This window comes from Theropithecus gelada, chromosome 4 (assembly GCF_003255815.1).
Source record: "Theropithecus gelada isolate Dixy chromosome 4, Tgel_1.0, whole genome shotgun sequence".
Classification (NCBI taxonomy): domain Eukaryota; kingdom Metazoa; phylum Chordata; class Mammalia; order Primates; family Cercopithecidae; genus Theropithecus; species Theropithecus gelada.
The window spans coordinates 88,250,817-88,263,142 of record NC_037671.1 but is presented as its reverse complement, the minus strand read 5'-3'; the positions used below and the strand labels follow the sequence as shown (position 1 = coordinate 88,263,142).

Sequence of the window (12,326 nt, the reverse complement as noted above, 5' to 3'; positions counted from 1 at the left end):
TGGTGTAAACATAACGTTGCTCTCAGGACTTACAAATTACTAGTAATGATGAAAAATGCACTCCTCAAGACTTTGGATTATCTTTTATTCTATTTTTTGTGTCACTGATATATTTCTGAAAACACAAGAAGATTCTCTCCTACTATTTCTCCACTTAAAATACTTAGTACTGAAAAGCTGAGTGTCATTGGTTGTTGCATTTCTGCTGGAGTTGGTGAGATGACTGTTAACACTCTGAAATTAGGGGCTTCGCTTTCCCTCGGGCTTATGAGAATGGTTTAAATATAATAGATACTCAGTAAATATTGATTGATACACAGCTTTGGGTTTCCAAGTCAGGGTCTGCCTCTACTCAGAGTCAGTCTAATAATGCCCTTTGGGGAGACACATTTTTCATTACAGATTTCTCTTAATTGTAAGAAATCTTTAATTATGAAAGGTTAAAAAAAAAAGTTCAGTTCAGTGGTTCTTTAAATCTTTTAGGGTCCTAGGAACCTTTGAAAACATGGTCTATGCTCTGGAACCTTGCCTCAGGAAAAAACCTTGCCTCAGGAAAAAACCTTTCCTTCACAAGACTTTGCCTATAATTCCTAAAGGTTTATAGCAATTTCTGAAAGCCACCTGCAGACATCCCAGGGAAATCTGTGGTCCTTACGCTAAGACCATCCTCTACTGCCCCCTACTGGCTTGTCCTGGCCATGGGTCCCATGAAAAGATGGAGATTATTTCTACGTGACATTTATAAGTATTTTTGTTCTCTTCTCCAGGGCTAATTGACTATAATTTTCATTGCTTCCGGAAGGCCATTCATGAAGTTTTTGAGGTGAGAATGAAAGTAGTAAAATCCCGAAAGGTTCAGAATCGGCTGCAGAAGAAAAAGGGAGCCACCCCTAATGGGGCCCCTAGAGTGCTGCTGTAGGTGAGGTTTCAGGAACGCCTTTTGAAACCAGACCTTATCCATGAGACTGCTGCGCCATGTTGCACTAAAGGAAGAGGAAGAAGGAGATTGGGACACATACCGTGGATTTGTTGTTTAAAAAAAAAAATTCCTGCAACCCTCTTGATCTTGTCTTTTATAAATAAAGTAAGCACTTTGAAGCAAAAAACTTGTATATTAACAGTGATGTGAAATCCATTGTCCTTTCATTACACAAATGTAAACTTTTATGGTCTGTATTCAAAAAAATCCCATTGTAAGAACTGCCAGGAACTGTACATATTTTGCACTTTTTCATGTTTCTCATTGAATTGAACTTTGATAAAACAACTTTTCTAAGCTTTTTTTCTGTACTTGGTGTCAAGGACATGCATACTGTAGTCCACATCTATATGGCAATCAGAAATTAATCAAAAAGTGATGCATTGGTAATGACTTTTTGTAAATTTGGAAATCTTTGCTACCAGTTGTTGAGAAAAATCATTTTTCAGTGGAGCTGGAACAGATTGGAGCTACAAGCTCCAGGAGCAATAAGAACTGTCCCCTATTCATAGTGGGTGTAAACAGTTTTGTGGAATAATGTTAGCACCAGACTTACCTAAAACTTTCTATAGTGGTGGCTGTGCTTCCCTGCTCGACGGTTTTTATGAAGTTCTTTACCTCAACACACATCTCTATAATCACTTTGTACAGAGAGGTTATTTCTTTTTGTTGCATTACTATTCTTTTGAAACTTTGGGACCAGATTTCCAAAATGGTGCCGATCACTGGAGAGAAGTAAGAATGTCACTGAATTGCAGGGTTTCTGGAGGCTTTTCTGTACCTGCCACCCAGGGCTAAAGTAACATCAGAGGCCCAAACTTGTCCCAAAAGTATGTGATGGGCAACTGCAGACTAAAAAACATACATACAATTCTGGACTTTCGGCTCTGTGCGATGGTCTGGTGTGCTGCATTTAAAATGCTTATTCAGGACGCAGTTCTTTATTGCTCCATGACCATAGTGAATAGAACAAATCGCAGATCCCCACCATGGAGTTCCATCCTGTCAGTCACTTCTGTCACCGCCACGTCTCCTTCTCACTGGTGATAACGTGCCTCGTGTACTCCACTTGTTCTCACCTTATGAATGAGCCCAGCTCAGCCTGCCACCAGCATGCTCTGCAAGGCTGAAGAGTCATCCTGAAAACCCCTGAAAGTCAATGGGAAAAGGATGGCTGGAGAGACATTACAATTAGCTGTGTAATTGTTTCTGTGAAATTCTTTCACTTACGTTTACTTTAGACTAACAGGAAATTAAGAGTCCTAAATCTACACCTATGCTAAATCATTCCAAGTAGATGATGATTTTATGTGCATCTCCAGGGTTAGCACCCTAAGGCATGCTTATGGGGAATTAGAAAATGAGATTTTTTTTTTTTTTTAAAGCAGAGCCTCCTAAGAACATCAAAGTTGGTCCTAGCAAAATATATAAAGTCCCTAAAGCAACTTATACTTGAAACTTTTTTTTTTTTGAGGGGGCCTCATTCTGTTGCTTGTGCTGGAGTGCATTGGTACAATCATAGCTCACTGTTACCTCTTGGGCTCAAGGGATCCTTTCATCTCAGCCTCCCTAGTAGCTGGAACTACAGGTGTGCACCATCACGCCCGGCTAATTCTTAAATTTTGTTTTTGTAGAGACAGGATCTCACTGTGTTGCCCAAGATGGTCTCAAACTCCTGGCCCCAAGCAATCCTCCTGCCTTGGCCTCCCCGAATGCTGAGATTACAGGCCTGAGCTACTGCGCCCAGCCTAAACTTTCCCACTTCTCTCTGTGGCTTCTTTCCAACCTCTCTCCTTCCTCTCCCCAAGTCCTGTTTCTTTGAAGCTGGTAACTGAATTTAAGATGATATCTGATTGGGGTTTAAGGTTTGAGCCTCCCAAGTGTCTGTGCATTTTGAAAGGAGACTTCTAAAAATAATTAAGGTGACCTAACTCCTTTCCTCATGATTCCTACTCTGAAACCTGGATGGTTAGGAGCCCAGGGCTCCCTAATCTCCAGAGCTATATCCTGTTGGACCTTTGCCAACAGACCTGGCACTTATGGGCTATTGTTGTAAATCTAATTCTCTAATATTTTTTACATGTTGTTTCACTTTGAATAAGCAAATGAAGAATCAGTTTTCTAATATGACTTTATTCTCAAGCTAGAGACACTAGCCTATTTGGTAAATCACACACTACTTAGGTATATTTATTACTATAACCAGGTGGAGCTTCCATGTTTAAGCTGGGTATATGATGGGTTTTTGTTAAAATGTGCCTTAAAAAGCCTATTACTTCAAGAGCAAATGATTCTTTGGGGGAAAGGCAAAAATAATTCTATGACATAGGGCCCAAGTTCATGGTAGTAAGTGCACTCTTTGATTAATCACACGCTAATATAGATTACTGCCTCTAACTTTGTAAGTGTGGCAATGACTTCCTAATTAAAGAAAGATGCAGGAGTTATTTCTAAGCGTTCAGTTTTTCAAATATGTGTTATTGGAAATGTCTTCAAGTCATTTGGCATTGTATTTTTGATATGGGAGGCAGCTTATTGCAATGTGTATGGCCATGTTTCATTCTCAAATTTAATTCTATAAATACGAAGCCTAAATACATGGCTACAGCAACTGCACTGGAACAGTTTTGCTTGGTTTTAGGGATTGAGAACTTGCCTTGCAGGTTTCCTTCCTCAAAAGCAGGGGCAGTCCTTTGCCTTTTGAGTCAATTAGAACTTTTACATAGAAGTGAGACTGTGAATTATTTTGGTTATTTTCAGTGATTAGATTAGTGTGAACGACCAGGGTGGAATGTTTTTGAAGGAATATAAAGCAAAAACCGGTTGACATTCACAAACTGTTCTTTTGTGAACATATATTGGACCCTGAAATATGACTAAAATCATAGCAATATTGTTACATACGGGTTATATGCCAACTCTGAAATATACTCTGGAAAAACAGCCGAATTGTCTTGGTTATTAAAGTATGGTATGCATTCAACTTGTACAGACTGGATGTAATTTGTAATCAGGTATAGCTCATGTTTTACTTTAAGCAGTACATCACTTATAACTATTGTTAAGCCATGGCTTTCAGGAATGTTAACTGCCAGTTTAAAAGCATGTGTCCTGGGTTCATGCTTTGGTAAAGCTCTCATTTCAAGTGTATTCATAACCAAGCTTTCTGGGAGCAGAATGGTCTCTTTGGTGACAAGGAAGTACAGCCTTTCCTGTTTCTGAGGTTGCTTACCATACATGTATGTCACTGTTTCATTGGCCCTGTTACATCCATTTGGTAAAATTTATTTGTCCTGATTAACCAGCTCTCCTTTTATAGAAATGATGATAAATCTCACTACTTTAATTTATGGTTTTATTTTTAAACTCTCTTACATCTCCACATTTTTGATGGGTACATGCCAGTTAGGGCTGTAGAACTGTTACTTTAGTAAACTTCAGATACTAATTCTTGCTGCTGTGGCCCTAATCCCCTAGTCATATGGAAATCCTTTTCCTAACAGTTTACCTTATCATTCTTAACTTTGCTTAGTAAGATTCCATCCTACAATGACCTTTTTCAGATCCCCTAGGAGTTCTCAGAGAGGGGCTAGCATTAGATGTTATATCTCAAATATGAAATCCTGTTTCTGATTGGAAAACCTGATCTGAAATAATTATTTCCAAGATTTTACATCAGTAGTGATGTTGAGCTTAAGAGAAAGAAAATTTTGTCTTCAACAGAAGTATTTAGTAGTACTACATACTGATTGAGTACACAGTATGCCCCAGGCACTGCTCTGAAGTACTTTTGCATTACTAAAATTCATAAATCCAAGAGGTAAGTACTGTTACCATTTCTGTTTTTCAGACGAGGCAACCAAGGTCAAAAAGATGAAATAATAACTTGCTCCAGATCATATAGCTAGTAAGCCCACTCTCCCAACTACAACTGTAAGCAGCTCCACCAAATGTTTTTAAAAAATAGCTTCCTTTCACAAATATGAAGAGGGGCACTTGGAGGATTTGTCTGGTGGACTAAGACTATGGGATGCGCCATTTGAGGATGCAAAAGGAGGGCGGTATTCAGGAGAGTGTATCAGAGCCCACCAGATTCATTGGAGTTTATCCACCTAAATTACTACATTACTACATGGGCGTGAATGCTGGCATATTGAGAAAGAAATACCTATTCTTACATGAGCTGCCCTGACATATTTATAGAACCAATAGGAGCAGTCTTCCAAATGTACTTCACCCAGAGAAGAAAGTCAAAGATCACGCATTTTTATTCCTAATCCATTAAATAACTAATGCTGAAGATGGTATTAAGTGTCTAAATATCTAAAGAAAATGTAAATACCTTTTACAGACATTTGGTTTTCTAATAGGCAATAGTTATATTTCAAGCTCAGAAAATTAAGAGAGAGTAAGCCTTTGGTCTTAACTGTATTCAACTTTTTACCTTGAGATTTCAATATGTGTAAAAAAATAAAATACTGATCTGGAATAAAATCCAAAAAGGTACGTTTCCATCCTAATTCTTTTTTGACCTTCAGATCTATATCTTAAATTGCAATTAGCATGTCTTTACTAGAATCTTCTATAGGTGAAGAGCCTCAAATCTAACATGTCTAAAATTGGCTTCCTTCCTGCTAAATCTCCTATGATGGTGTGACTTTCCTCCCTGTAGTTCTGCCAGACACTTGGGCCTCATTCTTGACTCTTCCCTCCCCTCCTGTTCACCTGCAGTCAGTCACTCGGTTCTTTCAGCTCAGCCTTACAAAGGTCTATTGAATCTATTCTCTCCATCTCCTCTGCCGCTGTCTTGGTTTAGACCACCATCTCCTTTTACTTGGATTTTAGTAGCTTTTTTTTTTTTTTTTTTTAAGAGACAGTCTCATTCTGTTGCCCACACTGGAGTACAGTGGCACGATACCAGCGAACCATAACCTCAAACTCCTAGGCCCAAGTGATTCTGCTGCGTCAGCTTCCCGAGTAGCTAGGACTACAGGTGTGCACCACCACACCTGGCTAATTTTTTTTTTTTTTTTTTGTAGAGATGGAATGTCGCTATGTTGCCCAGGCTGGTCTCAAACTCCTGGGCTCAAGCGATCTTCCCACCTTGGGCTCCCAGAGTGCTTGGATTATAGACATGAGCAACTGCATCAGACCTTTTAGTAGCTGTTTAACAAGTGTCTCTATCCCATCTGTTCATCCACCCATCCACCCATCCACCCATCCACCCATCCTTCACACAGACCCCGAGTGGCCTCTCTGAACCACCACAATTCTGACCTTCCTTGCTTCCTGACCTTCTTAAGCTTCCTTGCTTAATGCTCTCCAGGTCTGAAGCTCTCCATGACTCCTAGATATCAGCCCAAATTCCTTAGCAAAGTTCACAAGACCTGCTCCCTGGCCTTGCTGCATCTCCGGACTTGTTTCATTCTCCCTCAATGTGTTGAGGACAAGCATGCCCAAAAGAGTGTGGGGTAAATAAAAGGAGCCATGAGTTTTGATTATTTTGTCAATAATTATTGCTAAATATCCTATGATGGTGTGACTTTCTGAGAGAAATTAACAATGTTCTTTTATCCAACAGATATTTATAGGGTTCCAATTATATTCCAGACTCTGTGCTACTGAAATGGCTAAAAGGCAGATACTGGAGATAAAAGGATTTTGATATCTAAAAATAATGAAAAATAAACTAATTTTTGATAGGCCCTTATAGATGTCAGTTTTTAGAACTGCACTTCTGTAGGACTTTACCATTGTGTGCAGCAGAGACCATGGATAATAATAGCTAACATCCAAGAAATTGAGTTGTTCAACCAATAGATCAATAGCTATATTTACCATTAATTTAAGACTAAATAGAAGTAGACTGTAAATTGGAAATGTTTATTGATGTGTGGTGCTTTTCCTTGTAATTAGAGGTGAATTATCTTAAAAGTAGGAATTTTTAAATGTTATTTTAATATTCATACTTTTCCAGCTTAATACGTTTATGACATCAATGTCATTTCCAGAATTAGATTTAATAAAAAGTTTATTTGGCCGGGCATGGTGGCTCACATCTGTAATCCCAGCACTTCGGGAGGCCGAGGTGGGCAGATCACGAGATCAGGAGTTCGAGACCAGCCTGGCTAACATAGTGAAACCCTGTGTATACTAAAAATACACAAAATTAGCCAGGTGTGGTGGTGTGTGCCTGTAATCCCGGCTACTTGGGAGGGTGAAGCAGGAGAATCGTGTGAACCCAGGAGGTGGAGGTTGCAGTGAGCTGATATTGCGCCATTGCACTCCAGCCTAGGCAACAGTGCGAGACTCTGTCTCAAAAAAAAAAAAAAAAAAGTTTATTTTACTTTTCTACCCTTTTCAATCTGTTTGTACCAGGGAAGTATTAATAAGAGTGTTGCCTAAGAATGTTTATATTCTCTTTTTTTTTTTTTTTTTTTTTTTTTTTGAGACGGAGTCTTTGCTCTGTCACCCAGGCTGGGGTGCAGTGGCGTGAACTCGGCTCACTACAAGCTCCGCCTCCTGGGTTTACGCCATTCTCCAGCCTCAGCCTCCCGAGTAGCTGGGACTACAGGCGCCCGCCACCTCGCCCGGCTAGTTTTTTGTACTTTTAGTAGAGACAGGGTTTCACCGTGTTAGCCAGGATGGTCTCGATCTCCTGACCTTGTGATCCACCCGTCTCGGCCTCCCAAAGTGCTGGGATTACAGGCGTGAGCCACCGCGCCCGGCAGAATGTTTATATTCTCTTAACATGTCATCAGGAACAGTAGAATATGTGAGAACAATCTGACGGTAAATGCAGAACTCTTTCACATCATTTAGAATTTTGAAAGACTGAGTGATTTTAAAATGTGTTATACTTGGCCTAGAGGTCCTCAAAAGACCTACTTTTATCATAAATTACAGTTAAGTTCAGGCAGTGATTTTATTTCAGTTGTATCATCAGTATTTTGCAATAGTCCTGGGAAAGTGAAAATATAAGCTCTAGTAGTCTCGTTCACGATTTTGAGATACCAATTTGGAGTACCATATTATTCTAAGGAACAACTTAATTCCATGATTTAAAAAAAAAATCCAAAAAAACAGTAAGAACAGTGCAACAAATATTTACAAGTCAACAGTCTTTTCTTTGTAGAATATTACATTTATGGTTTCAATAAATGATCTAGCAGTTAAAGCTGAGATGAAGTGTGGTTCTCATATTCAATCTTAAGAAACTAAACCATCTTTAAAAAGCAGAACATCCATGTGAACCCATGCCTGAAGCCACGTTTGAACGCTATGTAAAATTGCCCTGGGACAGAACTGTGGTTCACCTTTGTGAAATCCATTTTAAACTTGTTATTGTGAGCAACAATAAATACAGTTCACATTGCAAACTATCACACACTCATACAAATACTACTGAAAAAAAAACTTACCAAGTTATATCCTTTCTACATGCAATGCATTCTGGCATTTTCTCTTTCATTTGCTTTTTAAAAAGGTCTCACAATCCACTAATGAGTCACAACCTGTGGTTTGTAAAGCAGTGTTAGAATGAACCCATTGGTCAGATCAGAAATATCTAAGGATTTTCTTTCCAACCTAAAATAGTTTCCTTCTCTGTTAATTAAGAGATCTTAACAAATGGGAAATTCTGAGTAAGTTCTTGAATTTTTCTTTCATTTGATCATGACTTTCTAGTGTTTACTAGAGTGGTTTTTCTTCTCACTGCCATCTTGGGTATTTTTGTATGCTGGGTTGATTAGGGGTAAAGGGTGGATGGGGTTGTAGGCCTGAGAGGATCATTTTTATTATAGGCTCTATCCTTAACTATAATATGATAGCGTTACATGGAGTTTAGTGACTCATGAGCTCATGTCTGACTCCTAAGGGGTCCTTTGTTAATTCAGATGACATTGGTCTTATCTATTATCAAGAATCCATGAGTTTGCCCTTTTGTGCTATTTTGAAAGGGAGCTGATCCAGTGACTATCCTCAGGAGGGTGGGGGCATTAACTGGTGTCCAGCTGCCTGAGACCTTGTCCATCTTGCTTCCTCAATCTTTACTAATACGCTCCTGGGGCCAGCAGTATTCTATTCTTCCAAAACTGAGTCATGAAACCAAGCCCCCACTCATGAAAGGCCAACTATTAAACCTCAGTCCCATGCTAACCCTCATCACCATGTGGAGAATTCCATTCCTATAAGCTGCTTTTGTTTGCCTCCTGCTTTCATTATTACCTAAGTTCCTCAGGCTCCTACTTAGTTTTCTCGCCTCTGGCTTTGCAGAGAGCTAAGCCCTGTAGTATTCAACTTTCCTCACCTAGATAGCCAATAACCTGGAACTAGTTCTGGTCTTCACCCAGACCGCTTATAAAGTGGCCTTGGTAATTAGGCTTTTGCTTCTCTTCCCTGGGAAGCAGTACAGTAAAGGGAGACCAGTCCTATGTATCTTCCAGTGGGAGAGGAAGGAATTCACTTAGGTTTATAAGATGCAATAAACAGTGCCACCAATACACATAGTACTGTTTCATTTAATGCTCTAGGCCCATATTTTCAAAGTTATCTAATTTTATGAATCATCTAGAGTGCTTAAGGATGCAGATTCCCAACCCCATCCTGGTCTCCTTGAATCAGAATCTCCAGGGAGAAATACAGAAATCTGTATTTTTAAATAACGACCCTAGACAATTCTCATAATTTGGGAGACACGGTTTTCTCTGTAGTTGTTTAAAGGGATAGGGAGGGGAGATGGTGGGGGATTAGGGTTGCAATCACCTAGGGGAGCTTTCTTGCATCCTCCATACCTACATACACATCAATACCCCAAGTGTTAGTATTTTTTCCAACTTGATTATGTAGCTTTAAAAGTCTACATTATTTAACCTATAATTCAAATGTAACCTTTTATGAATGTAAATAATTTTAAGCCTATTTAAACCATTTATTGATTCAGTATTTAAATACTCATTTACATCTAATATCACAAATTATGCAAATGGTACTAATTTAGAAAAACTGCTTTTTCCTCAAAAAATTTTATTCAAATACTTCACATGCATTGTTTACAACTGAGTCTTTATCATCACTGAAACAACATTCTGAGTCCTCTAACAGTTCCCTCCTAGTTATCTAAGGTAGAGCATGCCTTAAATTGAGTAGAATGCTGTCAGTGGAGATTTTACTACATCTCAAGAACCATTTGTTAAACATCAGAGTTTTTTTTCCCTACATATTCATCATCACCACAAATAAGTACTTCTTGTATTTCTGTGTTCAATGATTATTTAAAAGCCCACTTAATGATCTCCAATACTTGTTATCCGAGGTCATACCCTCAGGAATAATGAATAAATCTGTCTTTGCCTTTTCCCCCCTGATTTTGCTAGGTGACCTTTGTAAGATAGAAAACTTCTATTGCTTGTGGCCCTTTCAAAACTTACTGTCTTCCTGAAGAGTATTTTGTTCAAAAAGGACAAAGACAAAAACACAAGATGACTCTGTTTTCTAAGAAATGATATTTTTGGAAAAATTTTGCTTTCCATTCTGCATATATGATATATATTACTATTTAATAGCATCTGAGCATTTGTACCCACCCCTCCCCCAACTTTTTTTGTATAGAGACAGGGTTTCACCATGTTAGCCAGGCTGGTCTTGAATTTCTGGCCTCAAGCGATACTCCCACCTCCACCTCCCAAAGTTTTGGGATTACAGGTGTGAGCCATCACGCCCAGCCAGCATCTGTACCTAAACCCAACTTGAATTCCCCAGAGAAGTTAAACTGGCCCCAGTATTTTCTCACAAGATGCTAGAAGGCAGATTGTGGCATACCTATACCTTCTGGTTGTTTAGTGCTGAAAAAAGTACAGGACTACTTTTGAGAAGTTGACTTCTTTTGAGAATGTGGTTATCATTCAAAGTATGCCTACAACTGTAACTTGGGTTTTAATGGGAAGCAGTGTAGTACTGATGGTTCTGAAGACATTAATAATATTGTCGAAATGCCCCGTGGCTGCAGAATTACTTTAAGAATTTCATAAATCATGTATATGCTGAGCATTGTCTGGAGACTGAAGAATGTTTCTCATATCTATGACATTATTTTTTGGAAGTTTGTAGATGCCATAATCATGAATAAAATACAAATTTGTTTAAAAGTATTGAACTCAGACAATTCTTGACTTTTGAAGCTGAAACTACTCCCAAGGAAGAGCAGACTTCTAAGCTGTTCAGGTTAGTTTGTTGGTGACCAAGTTTCATCAATCAGCAAGTGGCTAAAAGGGGTCCAGGGAATGACAAATTGGGATGACAGGATATGCAACACAAGAAGAAAGGTACAGACAGAAGGACAGCGCTTTGAATAGCTATGAGGAGAGGACTCAGAAGGAGGGAAGAACACACTTTCCAAGCGGTTGGCAGCTGTCTACCAGCACACCGCAGTGCACACCATTTTCTCCCCCAGAAAGGACAGTTTTAGTTGCAGGTGTTTCCTTTAGAGCTAAACTTAGAAAATGAAATAACTTGCCGGGCGCAGTGGCTCACGCCTGTAATCCTAGCAGTTTGGGAGGCCGAGGTGGGCGGATCACGAGGTCAGGAGATCGAGACCACCCTGGCTAACACGATGAAACCCCGTCGCTACTAAAAATACAAAAAATTAGCCGGGCGTGGTGGCGGGCTCCTGTAGTCCCAGCTACTTGGGAGGCTGAGGCAGGAGAATGGCGTGAACCCGGGAGGCGGAGCTTGCAGTGAGCCTAGATGGAGCCACTGCACTCCAGCCTGGGCTACAGAGCGAGACTCCGTCCCCCCTCCCCCCGCCAAAAAAAAACCAAAAAAAAAAAGAAAAAAAGAAAATGAAATAACTCAAACTCATCAGTTCATCAGAACTAAGGAATAAGTATTGTAATTTTGTTACTAGTTTTTAAAACACCTTTACATTTTGAGAAAAACAAGATGCAGTCTATGCAAATAAAGCAAAAGCCACAATACTAAGCAGCTTCCTTTTCCTCATCCCTAACACCAAAAGTTGAAATTTTGAGAGAGATAGATAATTCAAAGCTATGGTAGCAAATTCGGTCTCAAAGAAAAGACAAATTAAGAAAGCTACGCTAAAAATTACTTTAATAATGTTGCAAACAACTATTTTATTTAGAAAATACTTCTTTGCTTACTTATAGGAAAACCTTTTAAAATGAGAAATGGTACACAAGTCATCTGGTGAAGGAACCTACTAAACTAGTATTCTAAGCACTCTACTGTACTTCAAATATATTTGCTTGATATCCCTCCATAATATTTTCTCCTGAAATATATTAGAAAAGTGTTAAAATAGAATGAACAAGCAAGACATATCTTGAACGTA

The 12,326-nt window shown here is 39.1% G+C and overlaps 1 protein-coding gene across 1 annotated transcript in view; it reads left to right on the top strand.

Moving 5' to 3' along the window:
- Window positions 1-3,962, top strand: part of RRAGD (Ras related GTP binding D) — a 45,673-nt gene extending 41,711 nt beyond the window's left edge. Inside the window, exon 7 of the mRNA XM_025384126.1 lies at window positions 768-3,962. Within this exon, the coding sequence (XP_025239911.1) occupies window positions 768-919 (152 nt within the window). The 3' untranslated portion in view covers window positions 920-3,962. The remainder of the gene's footprint in view (window positions 1-767) is intronic.
- Window positions 3,963-12,326: the final 8,364 nt, after the last annotated feature.